Source organism: Xyrauchen texanus, chromosome 12 (genome assembly GCF_025860055.1).
Source record: "Xyrauchen texanus isolate HMW12.3.18 chromosome 12, RBS_HiC_50CHRs, whole genome shotgun sequence".
NCBI classification, from domain to species: Eukaryota; Metazoa; Chordata; class Actinopteri; order Cypriniformes; family Catostomidae; genus Xyrauchen; species Xyrauchen texanus.
In genome coordinates this window covers 35304889-35327502 of record NC_068287.1, presented here as the reverse complement: position 1 = coordinate 35327502, position 22614 = coordinate 35304889, and the positions used below count along the sequence as shown (strand labels likewise).

Sequence of the window (22614 nt, the reverse complement as noted above, 5' to 3'; positions counted from 1 at the left end):
TTATAGATGTGTGAAAAAGGCATCGATCCCAAGCCTAAATGCAATGTCAAGTCTATTAAGCACATTTCTTGTCATAATTCTTGTTTAATTCCTTTGAAATTAAATGTCCAATTTGTACTGAATTGATCGGGAACTTGGTGAAAATAAACTTTAGCCACGCTTTCATAAAGAAGTGTACATTTTTACCTCGTGGCCGCTTACAGATGACACCATGTGTGCGATTTTTGCAGGAGCCAGGCCTCCAGAGGCCCGTGTTGCTCTGAACCCAGAAGCAGCTGTTGGCAGAGAGCATGCTCAGGTTAGCGTCCTGCTGCTCCCAGTTACTGTAGTCCACCACCTCACTGTCAGACCACTCCAGATTGCCCTCTGTACACACACACACACACACACACACACACACACACACACACACACACACACACGTCTAGATAAATGAGATACAAACTGATGGTCAATAGATTAAACAAGTGTTTTTAGTTAAAGTTCTTGCCTTTGGAGTTAAAGATCATTCCGAGCCAAGCGCCATGAGCCTGCTCTTGAAAACTCTGAATGTGTTCCCACACAAAACCATTCTCGTTTTCATCTAGTATTGACAAGAGCTTTGCTCCCACTGAAAAATTAAATAACAAGATTATAAAGTTTCTTGTTAGCGTAATATATTCCTGTGCTCAGTCTTTTCTCTGTGTTTTACAATACTTGTTAGTGTGCACGTTACCTTTGCTACAGGTGCGTATGGACTCGTGTTTAAATTGCAGCTCGTGCAGGACAAACGAGTAGCAATGATTTCTAAAAGGAATCCAGGACCAGTTACCTACAGCCTGTGGGCAAAAACCTGGATACATCCACCTGTGGTCTATCGTTCTCTCTGACAGAAAGACAGAAATTGGAAAATACTTTTAGAATACCTTCACATTTGTGTGCAAATAACTTTTATATTTTGAAACACGCCCACCAAGTCTCTATCAGACAGACCAGACAAACAAGCTATAGAAAGCAAGCATACTGCATACTTCACCTCATTTACTGAATATGGCCTATTACATTTCAAATTGTATGTGAAACAGTACACATTATGTAGCGATAAACTTTTAAAACAGTAGTATGCTTCATTTTTGTCACAAGACATTAGCAGGGTTTGGAATGGCATACTACCCATTCTACATTTATTTCTTCTGCCATATCAATGTGTGTAAGAGTAGTATTGAAGTACGCTATTTTGAACTTGGCCATTATTACATTTGCCACATGACCTCATTAAGTGCAAGTTTAATTCCACAAGTGGCATCCAATATTCATCTTGTAAACAAAAAAAAGTCATCTCTTATTGGTAATCCATGCATACTGAGGATTCTAATACTAACCCCAGTATGCACGCTGTATATTTGTATACTGCAGGAATAGTAAGAATAGTATGGTAGCGTGTTATTATGAATGCAGCCAAAGGCTGTGTCTGGAATGGAATGCTAGCAAATAGTAATAATAATGTTTGATTAAAAGACATCTGGACTAAAATTCATGTTTCATTTAATGGTGTCTTTAACATTTTGCAATCCATTCAAATAATGAATGGAGAAGGAAAGGCTAAAATGAATTGCCTACGGTTCATTCGTCACACTGGAATTGCAAAATTGTGAACATACTGTAACATTTTCTTACCTGTATTAATTTCACAGATGGCTGCATTTAATTTTGTATTACAAGCTGCCACAGACCACTGGCCCTCAACGGTCATGTGACCACATCCATACATATGATTGGGCTCTCCATCCCGCCAGTCACTAAAAGTGATCTCCTCTTCGCCCAACCACGTGTAGCTTCGCCCCTAGTAATACAACAAACATTTGCTGAAGCTCGGACATGTCAAAGGTAGTAATATCGCTTAAATATACAACACACAAACAATGTCACTCACCCCATCATTATGTAGAGCAATCCAGGCGGGTTTGCGGAGTGTGTTGAGTAGGAGGGTGAGGTAAGCGTGCTGTCGAGGGTCCTGTACTACAGCTAGTGTTCCATTAACAGATTCACACACTTGCAAAGCTGAATGCCAATCAAGACGCTTCTGAATAATCCGGTACTGGATGCCAGCAAATTCTAATGGGCCATCTAACACTGGGGGAAGAGGGTCCCAACCAGGGGGCAAGCCAGTGTCTGCAAACACATAAACTACTAGTCAAAAGTTTGGACACATCCATAATCCCTCAATTATTTATGATGCATTAGTTAGGTAAGCTGGAACCAGAAACACTTCTCATATTTTATAACTCTGCTTCAAAATAAAATGAATGGCATCTAAGCTAATACTATACATTTTTCCCTGTCTCATCCTCTGGATACATATCCCATGGTTACCAGTGCCCAACAAATTCAGCTTTAGTCCATCCCAATGTCCCAATCACACCGCTGTGTCGCTGAGCGATGACTACTAACAGCAGCCTGTGCCAGCAGGACAGTGAGGTACGATTTGATGATCACTGTCTGCATCACTTCAGTCTACAATGGAATTCACAGCCTGCACCTCGATCTTAGGATGGACTTAACCGAATATTAACTGTCACAAGCTTGAAGCAGGACTGCAAGGTGCACCTCACTGACCACTGCCTGCATCTTCTTGGTCGTAGGATGGACTACACAACAAATAACTGCTATCAACTGCAATTCAATGGAACAGCAAGTAACACTTCTCTGACAACTGCTTGAATCACTTTTCAAGGTTTTATTTTTTCGTCTTCTATCTGTTAGCTAACATCTTATGGTGTTTTGGTTTCCTTGCTACTGTCGCTTTTGGCTTGCTCTATGGGGGCCTAAAGACAAATAATTGTAAAGGAATATTAGGGGTTCAATACAAGTTAAGATCAGTCAACAGCATATGTGGCATTATATTGATTATCAAAAACGTATTTTGACTTGCCCATTTCTTTCAAAAAAGCAAAGATCTGAGGCCAGTGAGACACTTACAATGAAAGTGAATGGGGCCAATCTGTAAACATTAAAATACTAAACATTAAAGACATAAACAATATACATGTTAACATGATATTAGTGTGATAAAATCACTTACTAACCTTTTATGTGTAAAGTTATAGCCAATTTTACAACTTCATTGTCATGATGAGGTAATGTCAACAAACACTAAAATCTTAAAATGAAATGACGATTTTAACTTTACAGCTAAAAATTAACATGATTTTTAACAGAAGAATTAATGTAAGTGCTTTTATAAAATTCTAAGCTTCACATTTCAGCCTTTAAACCCTCCAAAAATTGGCCCCATTTACTTCCATTGTAAGTGCCTCACTGTAACCTATATATATATATATATATATATATATATATATATATATATATATATATATATATATATATATATATATACTATATATATATATACACACACACACACACACACACACACACACACACATACACACACACGCACCTAAAGGATTATTAGGAACACCATACTAATACTGTGTTTGACCCCCTTTCAGCCTTCAGAACTGCCTTAATTCTACGTGGCATTGATTCAACAAGGTGCTGAAAGCATTCTTTAGAAATGTTGGCCCATATTGATAGGAGAGCATCTTGCAGTTGATGGAGATTTGTGGGATGCACATCCAGGGCACGAAGCTCCCGTTCCACCACATCCCAAAGATGCTCTATTGGGTTAAGATCTGGTGACTGTGGGGGCCATTTTAATACAGTGAACTCATTGTCATGTTCAAGAAACCAATTTGAAATGATTCAAGCTTTGTGACATGGTGCATTATCCTGCTGGAATTAGCCATCAGAGGATGGGTACATGGTGGCCATAAAGGGATGGACATGGTCAGAAACAATGCTCAGGTAGGCCGTGGCATTTAAATGATGCCCAATTGGCACTAAGGGGCCTAAAGTGTGCCAAGAAAACATCCCCCACACCATTACACCACCACCACCAGCCTGCACAGTGGTAACAAGGCATGATGGATCCATGTTCTCATTCTGTTTACGCCAAATTCTGACTCTACCATCTGAATGTCTCAACAGAAATCGAGACTCATCAGACCAGGCAACATTTTTCCAGTCTTCAACTGTCCAATTTTGGTGAGCTCTTGCAAATTGTAGCCTCTTTTTCCTATTTGTAGTGGAGATGAGTGGTACCCGGTGGGGTCTTCTGCTGTTGTAGCCCATCCGCCTCAAGGTTGTGCGTGTTGTGGCTTCACAAATGCTTTGCTGCATACCTCGGTTGTAACGAGTGTTTATTTCAGGCAAAGTTGCTCTTCTATCAGCTTGAATCAGTCGGCCCATTCTCCTCTGACCTCTAGCATCAACAAGGCATTTTCAGCCCACAGGACTGCCGCATACTGGATGTTTTTCCCTTTTCACACCATTCTTTGTAAACCCTAGAAATGGTTGTGTGTGAAAATCCCAGTAACTGAGCAGATTGTGAAATACTCAGACCGGCCCGTCTGGCACCAACAACCATGCCACGCTCAAACTTGCTTAAATCACCTTTCTTTCCCATTCTGACATTCAGTTTGGAGTTCAGGAGATTGTCTTGACCAGGACCACACCCCTAAATGCATTGAAGCAACTGCCAGGTTGATTAGATAATTGCATTAATGAGAAATTGAACAGGTGTTCCTCATAATCCTTTAGGTGAGTGTGTGTGTGTATATATATATATATATATATATATATATATATATATATATATATATATATATATAGAAAAGGAGGGATGAGTCAAAATTATTTTTTGTGGCAATCAACATTATGCCACAAATGTTGTTGATTGAGCTTAACTTGTACTGAACCCGGAATATTCCTTTAAGGTCTGATTTTCAATGACGTTTTTTTTTTAATAAAACAGCTCAATTAGGATTCTAAGTCTTTTATGACAGTACAGACATAACAGCATACTTTTCTTGTAAAGCAGCTTTGAAACTATTTGTATTGTGAAAAGTGCCCAAATAAAAATGACTTGACAAAGTAGCCACGCTTTGCCTAGATTACAGCTCTGCACACTCTGGGCATTCTCTCCTGAGATGTTTTTTTATACAGTATTGAAGGAGTTTTGGCAGCTTTGCCTAACTGTTTGGTCCAACTCATCCATTAAAAAAAATCATTATATATATATATATATATATATATATATATATATATATATATATATATATATATATATATATATATATATATATATATATATATATATAGGCTTTGTAAACAAATTCATAAATGTGCACAAATTATATTTGTCTATAAAACTAATTTCAAAGAATTTAAACACAATCCTTTAGATAAAAATGTTTTACAAACATGGAAATTTAATGCAACGCATATTTGTGTGTGTGTGATTGAATTTGCGATGCTCCTGTACCTTTGTCCTTCATGCAGATGAAGCCATGTTTCTCTGCATCGCACTTTCGAGATGCCCACATGCCCATCCTCCGGTGAGGACTACCATGGAGGAGCACTATGCAGTTACCCTAATGACACACACATGCATGTTGACCATAAAGAGGAAGAGAGAGAGGTTGGGGCAGTCAGACACATAAAATGCTTAAAAGTGACATGGGATGGATGGATGGACTAGTACCGGGCTTTTATTATGTCTGTTGTCCACTGGTTCTCCGGGGGCCCAGTTAGTGTAGCTCAGAAACCCAGGTTCAAACCACCTGAACTGAGCCAGTGAATCTGAGGTGAGCCCCACCCACACATGAAAACTGCTATTTGGTAGCAGAGTTACAAGGAATGCTGAGGAGAGAGAAAGAAATATAGCTCAAAATAAAACAAGTTAATTCAACACAAAACATGTATGTTAATACATCTGTGTGTATGTGTTCGCTGTACCCTGCACTATGTGATTTGGCACTGCCACTAATGTTGCTCTTTGTGTCAGACAGGTCTTTGAAGCAGCCTCCCACGTACTACGACGTGACACCTCCTCTCCAAACACTTTGTAACACTGCAAGTATGAAAATGAATGAGAAAACAGAATGCTGATAGAACATATGAGAATGATAATTCTGTCAATGTAACCATTTTTGACCTTATACAGTGCATCTGGAAATTATTCACAGCGCTTCACTTTTTCCACATTTTGTTATGTTACAGCCTTATTCCAAAATTGATTAAATTCATTATTTTCCTAAAAAATCTACAAACAATACCCCATAATGACAACGTGAAAGAAGTTTGTTTGAAATCTTTGCAAATTTAATAAAAATAAAAAAACGAACATAATGTACATAAGTATTCACAGCCTTTGCTCAATACTTTTTTTTGAAGCACATTTGGCACCAATTACAGCCTCAAGTCTTTTTGTGTATGATGCTACAAGCTTGGCACACCTATTTTTGGGTAGTTTCTCCCATTCTTCTTTGCAGGACCTCTCAAGCTCCATCAGGTTGGATGGGGAGCATCAGTGCACAGACATTTTCAGATCTCTCCAGAGATGTTTAATTGGGTTAAAGTCTGGGCTCTGGCTGGGCCACTCAAGGACATTCACAGAGTTGTCCCGTAGCCACTCCTTTGTTATCTTGGCTGTGTGCTTAGGGTCGTTGTCCTGTTGGAAGATGAACCTTCGCCCCAGTCTGAGGTCCAGAGCGCTCTGGAGAAGGTTTTCATCAAGGATGTCTCTGTACATCGCTGTATTACTGACTAGTCTCCCAGTTCCTGCCGCTGAAAAACATCCCCACAGCATGATGCTGCCACCACCATGCTTCACTGTAGGGATGATATTGGCCAGGTAATGAGCGGTGCCTGGTTTCCTCCAGACATGACACTTGCCATTCAGGCCAAAAAGTTAAATCTTTGTTTCATTAGACCAGAGAATTTTGTTTCTCATGGTCTGAGTGTCCTTCAGGTGCATTTTGGCAAACTCCAGGTGGGTTGTCATGTTTCTGGGGAGTGGCTTCTGTCTGGATGCTTCAGAGTGCTGCAGAGATGGTTGTTCTTCTGGATGGCTCTCCTCCCTCCACAGAGAAATGCTGGAGCTCTGTCAGATGACCTGACTAAGGCCCTTTTCCCCGATCGCTCAGTTTGGCCGGGCGGCCAGCTCTAGGAAGAGTCCTGGTGGTTCCAAACTTCTTCCATTTACGGATGATGGGGCCACTGTGCTCATTGGGACCTTCGACATTTTTCTGTACCCTTCCCCAGATCTGTGCCTCGATACAATCCTGTCTCTGAGGTCTTCAGACAATTCCTTGGACTTCATGGCTTGTTTGTGCTCCGACATGCACTGTTAACTGTGGGACCTTATATAGACAGGTGTGTGCCTTTCCAAATCATGTTCAACTGAATTTACCACAAGTGGACTCCAATCAAGTTGTAGAAACATCTCAAGGATGATTAGTGGAAACAGGATGCACCTGAGCTCAATTTTGAGTGTCATGGCAAAGGCTGTGAATACTTATGTACATGTGATTTTTTTTCGTTTTTTATTTTTAATAAATTTGAAAAGATTTTAAACAAACTTCTTTCAGGTTGTCATTATGGGGTATTGTTTGTAGAATTTTGAGGAAAATAATGAATTTAATCCATTTTGGACTAAGGCTGTAGCATAACACAGTGTGGAAAAAGTGCAGCGTTGTGAATAATTTCCAGATGCACTGTATTTCTTCTAAGTATTACATTTTTTAAAAACAAAAATAGATAGCACAGCTAAGTCTAAAACTATGAAGTTGTAGTGGTTTAAGCTAATATTAAGTTTCTGTTTTCACCTTGTGTAGGAAAGGGCTCCAGCCCTGGGGGCAGCCGGCAGGTGTGAGAGGAGGAGAAGGTGTAGGAGGGGTGGTACCCGTCACATTTACCCTCTTACACACGTATGGAAGATCAGCGTGACACCTCTGATCTGACCACTCACCTGAGAGAGGAAGACAGTATCTCAGCATGTGAATCAGCTACTTTAAACAGGCCACATATTATCCCCAACATTTTCTTGACATAAACATTTCAGAATTGTATAGATTCAAATATCATTAACATTGAGACTGCCTTTTATTTAGGAAACAGCATTTGTTCATGCTTGAAGTGTGCTTAAAGGTGCCGTAAGCCATTTTTTCTGGTTCTGGTCGGAGGAGTGGCCTGCACTTTTTTAGCCAATCAGAGAATGCTCACTGTCTCTCTGCCTTTTATGTGCTCAAGTTTGCTGACATGTCTTTGGAAGGTGGGGTTTTGAAGCTATTGAATGTATGGGGTGAGTCTAATTCAGTGCCTAAATCTAGAAGAAACACCTAAAATGGCTTATATCACTTTTAAGCTTAAACATGTGCTGTCAAATCCCTTGCGTGTCCAATCAAGGTGAAAATGACATTTTCTATTTGAGTGTGTAAAGGTGAGTGAGTGTTGTCAAACCTTTGGAGGCTGAGATTTGGACACATTTGGGCTCTTTGCTAATTGGTCGTGGCTGTCCGAGACCCCAGGACACATAGTTGAGTACCGAGTGATCAGACCACCTAAATCGCCCATCACTCTTAAAAGTGTGTAGCCCCACCCACCACAGATCATTTTCTTGGCGGGCCATCTTAATACAGTGAAACAAAGACATAAAAAATGTTAAGCCCTGATGGCTAAATGTATGCCAGAGCACATTCAGTGCCATAGTCTTAAAAGACAGTATGTGTCTGTTGTGTGTCTTCTATGCATGTGTGTGTACCTTGCGTAAAGTGCCAACCAAAAACTGATTCTCCTTAGGAGAGTGCATGGAGACTAGTGAGGCGTCAAACCAGGAGCAGATCCTCTGAGCCTGGTCCCATGTGGAGCGGTGCTCAAACATTTTATACTGAGCCTCCTCAAAGTCAACCCACTCTACACCAGTGTCTACACAGAATCAAAATAATTTGTTAACCACACATATGTTAACCTGTTTCCATAACCTATATTATAGACTTATATGTTTCTAAAGGTGAAAAAGGGAGGATAGCATTTTCAAAGGCAATTGTAAGTATAATCCAGAGGTCAGATTTTAGACATGCATTGTGACACACCTTCATGGCTCTCAGGTTCCTCTTCCACCTTTCCTGCAGCACACATTAAATAAAAGTTAACAGGCCATTTAGGGGTCATTTAAAATGTACAGGCATTAATGTTTGTGGCTACCTTTTGGAATTTTGCAGATCCAGTCAAGCTCAGAGTCGCAATATGACACCAGCCAGTTGGTATCAGCCATGTTAGCTGCTCCACACTCAGCAGAGCCATAATTCCCTCTGCCAAAATTCTGATAGGTCACCTGAAAGAAAAGAATCAGAAAAATTTGTTATGTTAGTATTAAATGACTTTTTATTATGATTATTTTATTATACAAGGATAGTATACCATACAAAAAGCACAATGGTGGTACCACTGTATAGTGATGGTAACAGATGTTAATATTATGGTTCTTTAACCCTTAAATGCATGGGCATTTCACTAAAAACACGTACATTTACGGGTCTTAAGAGACCCGGCATTTACACTGTATATCTATCACAAATGGATCTACAAAATGCCCAGATATAATACAATTTTTTCAAGACTATTAGGATTAAAATATTTTGATGTTTTATTTTTCATATATCAATTAGACAATGCAACAAATCAGGACAAATCTAGAACAGGATACATTACTTTCACACTGAAATTTCATGAGACGCAGCTGGCTTTCAAACACATATTCAGCAACACATAACGCATAGTCCACACAAAAGCTGCACATTAGCTACACATGTGATTTTCTCAGGCACTTATTAAGTCTAAATAGATGCACAAATTACATAGTTTCAGTCGTAAACCCAAATGACAATAGTCACATAATACTATTCATGTGTTGTACTTGCTATAGTTGGTTCTTCATCAAATAGCAATGTCAAATGTGAATCAAGTCAATCACTGAAAAAACAGCACCACCTTGAGTAAGAAAAATCATGTATAATATGCACGTGTTCATTCATAAGGAATATGGACAATTCCCCACTGTTGTTAATTCATTGTTGCACAGATAAATCAGTGTGATTTAGTATCTATTTGAGATAAATATAGTACCCAGTTCTATTGAGATAAAAAATAAATAGATATCATGTGATTGTAAACTGATATAAATATGAAATAATCATAAAATAGAATTTATTCAAGTGAAAAAATAGAAAGGAAAAAAAAAATGACACTATCACATACATTATCTAGGGTCTCTAATGACCCTTTACACTTTTGGTACTCAAGCCATTATAAAAAAAAAAAATGTGTGTGTGTGTGTGTTATATTATTAATAAGAGAATTGGTTGAGGAATACTACAGAGGTGTGGGCACAACTCCAAAAAATGGATGAGTAACAGGATGGAATATGGTTCCGGGCCACTTAAGACCCGAGGTATGCATTTAAGGGTTAATATGTACTGTACTATGGTACTACAAAGAATACAATGGTACCTTTTGTTAGTTATCTTTTTAATTTTATGGACCTGTAGTACATTAAAATACTTTGCTTCAACATCAAATTAAGTAACTTACGGCTGATCCATCACTCCATGTCCAACTGTCACTATTCCGGCGGGAAATTCCTATCCATAGCCAGTGCTGCTCGTGATCCTCTGCCTCCCTGCATACAAGCCAATCAAAAGGTTGCACTGTTAGGGGCTGATCATACTGAACACATTTTTGTGTTTGTCTGCACAATTATTTTTCTATCTAAACATGGGGCTAGACAGACGTTCTTTTTTTTAGTGTCTCGTACAAGAGCGCTGTTTGTTTTAGACACCCTGACAAGTTTGAAATAACTTATACTTTTAAAAAAGCATCTGAAGTTGCAATGCATCTAGCCTTATTAGTGCAAGAACACATTTGGCTTATTGGTCCCTAAGATACTAAGGTGAATTAGAGATACAAAACTATTTAGCCAAATGAATGAATACTTAACCAACAAACAAACCTATAATGTCAAAGCAATAATAAGGTTCTATCACATGCATTATATAGGCCACATTTAATTTTCTTCCCTCATAATGTGTCCATTAATTGTGTGGAGTCAAAAACAGTCATTAATTGCTACTGTATCTTTAATACTTCTATATGTAAATTAGTATTCATTTGAAAATGTGGGTGGGCACACATTAATGATTGTGACATAATAACATTGTGATTTCTGAATGCCTGTTTTTGCTACCAAGTTTCAATAAATGGTCTGGGTAGCCTGGGAAGGGAGCTTTACACATCACATACACATACTTACCCAAAGGTCTCATGAAGAATCTGGAAGACAAAGGCCTCGTCCTCCAGTGTGATAAAGCTTGCAAGCTGAGCTCCATGTTTCTGGCAGAACTTGTGAGCTTGAATCCAAGTCAACCTCTTCTCCAAAGCACCTGCATGAAAGACCTACGAGAGCACAGCAATGAGTTAAAGGGATAGTTCACAGAGAAAAAAAAAGAAGATATATATAATCACTATTATTATTATTTCCAAGCCCATGACTTTTTTCTTCTACACACACACGCACGCACAGTATAATGGCTAGAATTACAGCCTCAGCATTAGTCACAATTCACTTTTATTGTACTGGGGACATTTTTTTATGAAAGTTAATGGTGACTGAGACTAACAATCTGCCTGACACAGAAATCGAAAGTCATACATGTTTGGATCAGCATAAATGTTTTTTGAAACGTACATGTGAATACAGACATACCTTGTAGCAGTGGCGGAGTGTGTTGGTGCTCTTCCATCCTGAAGGGCAAGCTCCCGTCAGGGAGGGCGTAGGCTGAGGAACAGGAGGGCTGGGGATGAAAGAGGAGTCCAAGTTCTGTTTGCAAATGTATTTGGAGCGGACACTGGCACAGTCCTTCACCTCCCACAGGCCCATAGCCTGACCCGCCACCATCACCACACAGCCTCCCTTTACCTGCGCTGCGAGACCAGAGGACAGGACATCAGCAGGCCCATCATTAGCTTTAATATGATTTAGTACCAAAGGATAAAGGAAATAATGCATAGACACACACTATTCAGCACTTTAAAGAATCTGATTGGTTGAGTTTGCTTGTTCAATTTAGTCAATTAAAATGAGCTAATGCAACACAATTCTTGAATATTTTGCCACAATTTAATTTAATTGTATACAATTCATTTAAATTAGCAAAATGGAAGTTTACTTAATCAATTGCCTTTGGGATTATGAATTATTTTCTTTGGCCAAATCTGGAGGTACAGAAATCGAGACCCAGACCAAATTGGAAAAAAATGTTGTGTTATTTTTTTTCATCTAACAACATCTGTCCATGTAGTACTCAACAAAATAAAAATGATGGTAATATCTTATTATATGCCATTATTATTTCAAATGTGTAATGGTATTATGAAGAAATATAATGTAGCACATCATATTTGTTTTATGACGGTTTATGTGTGCAGGTGACCAGGATTCAAATCCTGATCGGTCCATTTCATGTTTATTGCATCTAGTAGGCACAAAAAAATGAATTTAGGTTTGTATATTAAGCCTTAAATCTGTTTCTGTACCTGGCTCATCTCTGTTCCAGTTAGTGTATGCGAGTTCCTTTCCTGTGATCCAGTGAAATGGGCCGGTGCTGTTCTCATTATACAGGCCGAGCCAGAACTGATCGTCAGAACGGCCAAACACCAGACTGCTCACAAACGCCTGCTCAAATCTGGACACGCGCACATTTGCACTTCATTAATTACTTCATAATTCGTTTATTTTGGGAAAGAACTTCCATTTCAGAAAGTATTCAACCAGTCCATGTTCGAAGGCTTGTGTCCTGTACCTGTTATTAATAATGACAAGTGTGGCATTGTTGCTAGCGCACATTCCTTTGGCATCATTGAAGGATAACGATTCTTCCCCAACCTTGAAACAGTTAGGACTGTGCAATCTCCAGCCCTGAAAAGGGTTAACCAGACAGAGAATGAGATTATGCATTATGATGCATTATTAGACTTGCTTGAGAAGTAATGAATTGGTAGAACCTGCATAGAAGATACATGTTGTATTTTAGAGGCTGGTTTGACCACAACTGGCTTACTTAAAAGTGAGATGTCATTTTTAATTATTGAAATACTTTCTCATATTCCAGTTGAATGTGCAGTGACAACTACAGGAATATACAAAAAGCCATTGTAAGTTGATTCTGTGGCACTCTCAAAACTTTGTTCTGTTTGTTTGAGCAATGGGACGTGTTAACTTACGGCTCAACTGAATGGGGGAGTTTGTTCATATTCATAAAACTGTTCATATTCATAAAATATGAACAGTCATATTTTAGCAATTTTGCGAGCTCATATGCACAGTTACCTGATCTGCATAATACCTTTAGAGAACGGGATAATAAACCAGCGCAGACAGCACATGCAAATGACTGCCGCTTTTACCAGGTGCAGTTCATTCTTTATGAATTCCCCCATCCTCTTTAAATGTATTAACCAACAAGCCCTTGTTAAATTAAATTTTCTCTTCATTTACTCGCCATCATGCCATCCCAGACGTGTGTGACTTTCTTTTTTTCTGCAAAACACAAAAAAATATTTTTGGAGAATGTCTCAGCTCTGTAAGTCCATAAAATGCAAGTGAATGGTGACCAAAACTTTGTAGCTCCAAAAAGTACAAAGTAATCCATAAGACTCCAGTGGTTTAATCCATGCCTTCTGAAGTGATCCAATCAGTTTTGGGAGAGAACAGACCAAAATGTAATTCCTTTTTCACTGTACATCTTGCCATTGCACAATCATGACTCCTTCCAAGTGCTTGACACATGCGCAGAGCGTTTAATGGTGCTAGGAAGTGATATAGAGCTTATAATCATGATTGCCATAAGCCTGCTGATGTCAAGATTTGTCTGTTCTCACCCAAAACCGATTGGATCGCTTCAGGAGACATGGATAAGACCACTCAAGTTTTATGGATTAACATTATGCTGCATTTTTGGTGCTTCAAAGTTTTGGTCACCATTTACTTGCATTGTATGGACATACAGAGATCTAATATATTTTTCTAAACATCTGTGTTTGTGTTCTGCAGAAGAAAGAAAGTCATACACATCTGGGATGGCATGAGGGTGAGTAAATGAGTGAGTGATGAGAGAATTTTCATTTCAGGGTGAACTATTCCTTTAACCAGCAAAAGTTTCACTAAGTTTACCAACAATGCTTTCATGGTCACCCGGTTTTACCAGAAACCCCCTGTTGGTTTTTCAAGTGAACTGAATGGCTATGTTTGTCCAGCAGCTAAACCAGCACCAAAACACCACTAACCAGCATAAACCAGTCTGGACCTGCATAAAATTTGTGCTGTTCTCCCAAAAGAGGAATTTGCTTGTACAGCCCAATACCTTTTGGCAAAAAGAGCAAATGAAAAACTTCACACTAACAATGTACACACGCACACGCACACGCACACACACACACACACACACACACACACACACACACACACACACACACACACACACACACACACACACTGAAGGAATGTATTCATTTTACACGTCAGCACTTGGCAAGAAGCGGTAACATGACCTGTCTGCCGCCTGTCTGCTCTACTGTTTAAGACATCATGCATGGACAGATGTGCTTTCTCATTGCCTGACAATGATGAACTCACAATGACTCCACATTCAGCTGTATATTCCAAAAATCAATATGAAAGTTTTAAACAAGATTTGCATTTGCAGACGGAAACACCAGTGCTTAGAGGGCAGCAAAACAATTTAAAAAGAGCTTTTAGGTAAAATGAGTTTGTAAAGTTGTAAACACAAATGAAGGGAGAAGAGAAATTGAGAGATGATATAGATAAAATATAAATATATTATACAATGCAGTTTGCATATAGATGTAAGAAAGACCAATCACAATGGAGTATGCAAATATAACAATGATGTCATCACTGGCAATTACATTTGGAATTACATTTGGAATATAACAATGATGTCATCACTGGCAATTACATTTGGAATGCTGATTTTGAACATTCTAACAATGTAAGTAAAAGGGAGATATTCAAAATATAATCTGAAATGTCCAAAAAAATATCAGGGTAACCGTAATGTGCAAAAGTTTTAGGCACTTGTGAAAAATGTTCCATAGTGAAGATGACTTCAAATATAATGCCAAATAATAGTTTAAATTGATCAAATAACATCATACAAAGTCCAGTAAACATAAAAAAGCTAAATCAATATTTGGTGTGACCACCTTTGCCTTCAAAACAGCAGCAGTTCCCCTAGGTACACCTGGACACAGTTTTCTTGGTTGTTGGCAGATAGGATGTTCCAAGATTCTTGGAGAATTCTCCACAGTTCTTTTATCTGTTTAGTATGTCTTAATTGCTTCTGTCATTTCATGTAATCCCAGACTGACTCCATCTGTTGCAATTTTGCTGCTGTATGCAAATATTGAATATTTTGGATTCTTTTTTGTTTTTTTATTCTAAAAGTGTAAATAATTTATTTTGGGGTATGGTTAGGCAATGGTAATTATAATAGGCTTTACATTGAAACAATAGAAGTCTATGGTAAGTCCTCATTTACATAGTGAACGTGTGAGTGTGAGCGTGTCAGACTTCACTGTTTACTGTATGCTTGTGGCAGGTCTGGGGTTACTGACCACATCTGGATTTATAACAGCATGACACAGCGGCGACTGTGAATAGAGTCTTTATGCAGAGAGAAAGACAGAAAGTGAAAAAGGCAGAAAGTATGTGGGGGAAAAATCTAGCTAAATACTACTAACAAACAGAGCACTGTAGGAGCTACAGAGAACAAAAGGAGAAATGATAATTAGAGGATTAAAACAAATGAAAGAAGGAAGAATGATGAATACAAATGAAACATGGAAAGAAAGAAAAAAACAGGGTGAAAGAAATGAGCCATTTACCTTTTTGCAGCCATGGTCTTGTACAGGGCCTTCAGCTTTCTGAGCAGCTTTCTTACAGATGGATGGCAAAGAGTAATTACATGGGCTATCATTCCAGCGTCCCTCCTACAAACACACACACACACACGCACGCACACACACACACACACACACACACACACACACACACACACACACACACACACACACACACACACACACACACACACACACACACACACACACACACACACACACACACTGAGGGGTTATCATTATGAAGCTATGGCCTCAGAGCTGTTATAAATGAAGTCTTTAAAGATAAAGAAAAACAGATTCATATTCATTAACATCACTTTGACATTTGTAAAGCGACAATGTTTGCTAAAACACACACTGCATTAACATACTGCACCTTAAACCGCAACACACTACAGATTATGGTCACAAAAACAGTCTAAAAAATGTCCTTGTCATATTTCACCCAAAAATCACGAAAAGCAATAAGGACCATTAGGTTAAGCACTGTGACATTAAAATGCAGGTGGAAATCAATGAACGAGAATACAAATGAGATTTCAAAACTCCAGTGAATGATTGAAGATTACAAGTGAATATTGCTCTGTTCTTTACGCAAAGCTATAAAATAGCTTTAGAATATAGCACACAAGTCATATGGAGCTACTTTTATGGTGCGTTTTCTGTGCTTGACATACAGTTAGGTCCATAAATATTGGGACATCGACACAATTCTAATCTTTTTGGCTCTATACACCACCACAATGGATTTGAAATGAAACGAACAAGATGTGCTTTAACTGCAGACTTTCAGCTTTAATTTGAGGGTATTTACATCCAAATCAGGTGAACAGTGTAGGAATTACAACAGTTTGTATATGTGCCTCCCACTTTTTAAGGGACCAATAGTAATGGGACAATTGGCTGCTCAGCTGTTCCATGGCCAGGTGTGTGTTATTCCCTCATTATCCCATTTACAAGGAGCAGATAAAAGGTCCAGAGTTCATTTCAAGTGTGCTATTTGTATTTGGATCTCAATATGAGATCCAAAGAGCTGTCACTATCAGTGAAGCCATCATTAGGCTGAAAAATCACAACAAACCCATCAGAGAGATACCAAAAACATTAGGTGTGGCCAAATCAACTGTTTGGAACATTGTTAAAAAGAAAGAACGCACCGGTGAGCTCAGCAACACCAAAAGACCCGGAAGACCACGGAAAACAACTGTGGTGGATGACCGAAGAATTCTTTCCCTGGTGAAGAAAACACCCTTCACAACAGTTGGCCAGATCAAGAACACTCTCCAGGAGGTAGGTGTATGTGTGTCAAAGTCAACAATCAAGAGAAGACTTCACCAGAGTGAATACAGAGGGTTCACCACAAGATGTAAACCATTGGTGAGCCTCAAAAACAGGAAGGCCAGATTAGAGTTTGCCAAACAACATCTAAAAAAAGTTCTGGAACAACATCCTATGGACAGATGAGACAAAGATCAACTTTTACCAAAGTGATGGGAAGAGAAGAGTATGGAGAAGTAAAGGAACTGCTCATGATCCAAAGCATACCACCTCATCAGTGAAGCATGGTGGTGGTAGTGTCATGGCGTGGGCATGTATGGCTGCCAATGGAACTGGTTCTCTTGTATTTATTGATGATGTGACTGCTGACAAAAGCAGCAGGATGAATTCTGAAGTGTTTCTGGCAATATTATCTGCTCATATTCAGCCAAAAGCTTCAGAACTCATTGGACGGTGCTTCACAGTACAGATGGACAATGACCCGAAGCATACTGCGAAAGCAACCAAAGAGTTTTTTAAGGGAAAGAAGTGGAATGTTATGCAATGGCCAAGTCAATCACCTGACCTGAATCTGATTGAGCAAGCATTTCACTTGCTGAAGACAAAACTGAAGGGAAAATGCCCCAAGAACAAGCAGGAACTGAAGACAGTTGCAGTAGAGGCCTGGCAGAGCATCACCAGGGATGAAACCCAGCGTCTGGTGATGTCGATGCGTTCCAGACTTCAGGCTGTAATTGACTGCAAAGGATTTGCAACCAAGTATTAAAAAGTGAAAGTTTGATTTATGATTGTTAATCTGTCCCATTACTTCTGGTCCCTTAAAAAGTGGGAGGCACATATACAAACTGTTGTAATTTCTACACCGTTCACCTGATTTGGATGTAAATACCCTCAAATTAAAGCTGAAAGTCTGCAGTTTAAGCACATCTTGTTCGTTTAATTTCAAATCCATTGTGGTGGTGTATAGAGCCAAAAAGATTAGAATTGTGTCGATGTCCCAATATTTATGGACCTGACTGTATGTGGTCACTGTCAACTGTCCTTTTATTGAAAAGAGCTGTATAAAGATTTTTCAAAATTTGGTGGGTGAAGCATGTGGGTTTGGAATCACATGAGGGTGAAAAAAGGCCTTTTGGATGAATTATTCCATAGTGACTTATCAATATAGAGTATTCAGTGGTCATAAATCTGCAGGATCAGTGGGGTACTCACAGGACCCCAGATAGTGACGCAATCCTCATTGACATTTCGGAAGTTGTTGGGTTCAAACGGGTGCCAGTAGGTGAAGATGACTGGAGTTCGATCAGTCCATTCAAAGTTCATTTGCATAGCTGTATCATGCAAACCAATCCACAACTCTTCTATATCTAAGAGACAGGAGGAGAGAGAAAGAGTCTGAATACAGCATAGAGATTGTGTGTGTGAATTTACTGTACCATTCTTGCTAAGTGTACTGAAAGCTGACATGTGAATTGCTTGTTTCTCTATATATGTATATGTATGCAAGGGCGAAACTGCCCATTTGTTGAGGTGTATGCAACAAATGTTTACACAGCATTTTATTTCTTTATGCACACTCCAAAAGGCATCTAGTCAGGATATAAACACATTTAAAACCCATAAAAATCTCATAAAAACATAAATTAACAGAATGTATTATTTAAAATTGTGCTTTGTAGGCTTTATAGGACATGCATTTTACAAATATTTATGATTTTGGTGCCCCATTTTGTGTTGCATACACTCATTTTGCACCCAAGCTTGTATAAATATTTTCTTATGTATACCTCTCTTCATATTCTTAGTAATAAATTCGAGCTCTGGGAGGGTGTGAATGCTAACGAGGTTAGCCTCCATCTTCTGGCACATTTTGTGGGCGGATTTCCACTCTAGGTTTTCTGAGTTCAGCCTATAGCAGCCCGCCTGGAAGTTCTGCCAGCCCACATCACACTGGTACTGCCCATCATCCGCCCAGGAGTCTGTAAACCCCACAAGAACACACATAAACACGCAAAGACACACTGTTTTGGTTTGAAAAAAAAAAACAAAAAAAAACACGAAAAACAACGTCTGAGTGATGTTATTGATCTGAAGATCAAGTCTGTAGTAGAGTATTTCCACATTTCTAAGTCAAAACTAAAATGTAAACAATAAAATAATGATTCAAAATGTAAACACCAATTTCAGTAGCACATTTAGTTGCTATTTTCAACACATTGAAAACATTAGACAATGACTTAAGGGAGCAATTTTCTTGGTGACAATTTTTAATGCAGCTTAAAGGGATCATGACAAGAAGAATCCTTAATCCTTTGACATTCATTTCTCATTGTACTATAACATACTGTAAGTTTCAAAACTTCCTCCTCAATGCAAAAATAGCATTTGTTGAAACCAAGCTGCCAAAACAACCCGTTCTCTACTTCCTCCACATTGTGATGTCACACTGTGGTAGACGTTTGCACCTGGCCACGTCCACAACAACAAATTAAAGGATTAGTTCACCCAAAAGTGATAATTCTCTCATAATTTACTCACCTTTAAGCCATCCCAGATGTGCATGTCTTCTTTAGCAGAATCAAAATGAGATTGTTATAATATTATATATCGATTTGCTTCAGAAGACATTCATTGATCGACTGGAGTCATGCTGAAGAAGGAATGACATACACATCTGGGATGGCTTTAAGGTGAGTAAATCATGAGAGAATTATAATTTTTGGGTGAACTAATCCTTTAAAGCCTACTTTACCTTATCACTTCTGTAGCGTACCCAGTAGTGGTGAACAGTAAGATGGCAAGTAAAAAGCAGATCAGTCAAGAGCAGAGAGTAAATCATAACAGGTGGTGTTTACTGTTAACTCTTAAAGGAGCTTTTCTTGTTGAGTTCAAAGCTACGATTGATGGTGGCATTGACTCTCTGATGCACATCATCAATGCAGCTTCACGATTGCTGTAGAAAAGAGGATAGCCACAATATACTGGCAGAGTAATATTGGGGAGGATGAATGATTTAGAGATTTAATGCGCATAGCAATGAATATGCAACGTTTAATGTTACTTGAATTGGTGCTATTTTAGTATATTTCTATCTTTATACTGTAGAAGTCTTTGTTTGGAAAATGTTAATAAAACATTACATTGTTAAATATTGTATCGTTTTGTTTTCTTTCCTAAAATGGAAATAAATGCATTTTGACAAGAAAAGATAACGTTTTTAAGTTCAGTAAAACATTAAAAATGACAAATCCCAAATTCAAATCATAAAAACACATGTGTATTAAATACATTTTGAAAATTGGATGGGATCTAGGACCTTTATGCAGTGCATGCCACTCTGTAGACTGTAAGTCTATCAATCAAAGCCTAATTTTTATTAGTGTCAAAAAAATACATATGGGGCTATGCCAAATTATTTCTATTGGAGATGTTGCCACTATTTTATTGTAGATACATCTCTGCGGCATGCCATTTCATAAAACATTGGCCATTGCAAAAAGTGGCAATTTATCACCGTAAAATGATCTCCCAGACAGAAGAAAAATTTGAGGTGGACCAGTATAATCCAAACTAAGAACAGTCTACTTCTCAACATGCAAACTTGACCCAAATTACATGACTGAGCCAGACAAGGTTTACCTCTGAAATAAATCATTTCATTTTTAATTATTATAAAGTAGAACTGTAAACAGCAGTAACATTAATACATAACATTCTTAAGTGATCCTCACACCACAAACCGTGCATAAACACACGGAGACACATACCTGTGGTGAAGGGGTCAAGAGTGGCGTTGGGTCGTTTCTTGCAGATATAAGGCAAAGCCACTGAACAGTCTCGGTTGTGCCAGCGTCCCTGAGCATCAGTGCTGATCACTCCACAGTTCTCCTCCTCGTCATAGCTTGGCATGTCTACAACACACATACTGGATAAAAATATATCCTCCCTCTAGTCTGTATGAAATTCTGGTCCATAGAAATGGCCCCAGGAGCAAGCAATAGAAATAGTGATGCTTACCATAACAAGCACTACTAATAATATTTAAAAATAAAAAGCCAATAATATTTACTATAAAGCTGGTTTATTATAATAAAACGTACTGATTGTGTTGTTTGTGCTTTGATTGTCAAGAGTAGGTGTGGTTATATGAGAGTGTGGCTGTAAAGGGGGTGAACTCACCCGTTTCCCAGTTTAGGTATTTGAGAGGGGCGGAGTCAGCCCACTGCCAGCCACCATTGAGGTCTACATCATTTAAACCCATCCACAGGGTGGAACTGTACCCAGTAAGCAAACCTACAGTACACACACACTTTATAACACATTCCAAAGAGTTTTAAACCAAAATAAGAGTACATTAAATGAGAATGCTGCCTCTTATTGAGCATTTCCTTTGAGCAATTCCCCTCCATCTCCACATGCCCAAACATTGCAATAATGTAATGAATGTGATTGCATCATCATCATCTCTCACCATTAATATAGATTTGTTCCTCTAATTTAATGATGCTGAGCAGGTCTGCTCCCTGCTGCTGGCAACTAGTTCGTGCTTCACTCCAGGACCGCGTGGCCTGGAAGTTAAACTGGTAACAGTTATCCATCAATGGGCTTATGTCCCAGAACGTCTCACAGTCAGAACCTTAAAAATAAAGAGAGAGAGAGAGAGAGAGAGAGGGAATAGATGAAGAAAGATAGATAAAAAGTGAAGGAGGGATAACAAAAACAAAAGACCAGGAAAATATTCACTGTGATATACAGTAGTGTCACATTCGAGTCGTCAACATCTGGCTGAGTCCGAAACCAATGTTTCATTTATGGTTTGTGTATCATCCTGTCTATTATGATGCTTCTGCTGTCTGGCGATTTTTCAAAGCAGAATAGACGTATCCTTCATTGCCTATAATATGCAGAAACTTGGCATTGGGGCACCACAAGTGTTGTTTGCTCTCGCATGATAAATTGCTTGTGATGTCCCTCATTTTTAAGTTTCTTTGGATGAAAACATTTTCTAAATGATTAAATGTAAGTGTAAATGTATTATTTTGAATGTATGAAATATGTGCGATTCAGCAGTTAGTAAAAAAAAAATGTATGGCATCTGATAGAGGTTGAAAGAAGTAAATTAATTCATAAATGTTAATTTCTTTCAATTATGATTCCATTTGTACTGAGAAATAAGCCCTGGTCGGTGCCACATCCTGTCAAAATGTTGTATTTGAACCAATTTTTATAATTTAGTTATTAACTTTTAAATGTGTTTTACTTTTTTTGAGAGCTTATATATTCAGCTATAACTCAACAAATATTCAACATAAATTATATTAAAGTAAATTCATCCTTAAACTATTTATGGTGATTAATTGAATGTTTCAGGACAATTGACTGCTCTCTTCTTAATTAGAACAAATTTGTCAAAGGTCAGATGCTCAAAGACTAAAATGAGGAAATGGATTTAAGAAAAAGGAATTTACAGGGGCT

The 22614-nt window shown here is 38.4% G+C and overlaps 1 protein-coding gene across 1 annotated transcript in view; it reads right to left on the bottom strand.

Annotated features, from left to right (window-relative positions):
* mrc2 (mannose receptor, C type 2) overlaps positions 1-22614 on the bottom strand; it is a 46728-nt gene that overhangs the window by 5603 nt on the left and 18511 nt on the right. The window contains exons 4-27 of the mRNA XM_052138790.1: positions 21611-21775; positions 21319-21432; positions 20907-21050; positions 18927-19118; positions 18352-18506; positions 15844-15948; positions 12741-12856; positions 12475-12623; positions 11645-11862; positions 11192-11334; positions 10474-10561; positions 9088-9217; positions 8976-9008; positions 8645-8808; positions 8344-8512; positions 7710-7852; positions 5839-5953; positions 5585-5742; positions 5366-5474; positions 1913-2151; positions 1657-1822; positions 716-865; positions 491-610; positions 187-366 (exon numbers count right to left, since the gene is read on the bottom strand). Coding sequence (XP_051994750.1) covers positions 187-366; positions 491-610; positions 716-865; positions 1657-1822; positions 1913-2151; positions 5366-5474; positions 5585-5742; positions 5839-5953; positions 7710-7852; positions 8344-8512; positions 8645-8808; positions 8976-9008; positions 9088-9217; positions 10474-10561; positions 11192-11334; positions 11645-11862; positions 12475-12623; positions 12741-12856; positions 15844-15948; positions 18352-18506; positions 18927-19118; positions 20907-21050; positions 21319-21432; positions 21611-21775 — 3465 coding nt within the window. The remainder of the gene's footprint in view (positions 1-186; positions 367-490; positions 611-715; positions 866-1656; positions 1823-1912; positions 2152-5365; positions 5475-5584; positions 5743-5838; positions 5954-7709; positions 7853-8343; positions 8513-8644; positions 8809-8975; positions 9009-9087; positions 9218-10473; positions 10562-11191; positions 11335-11644; positions 11863-12474; positions 12624-12740; positions 12857-15843; positions 15949-18351; positions 18507-18926; positions 19119-20906; positions 21051-21318; positions 21433-21610; positions 21776-22614) is intronic.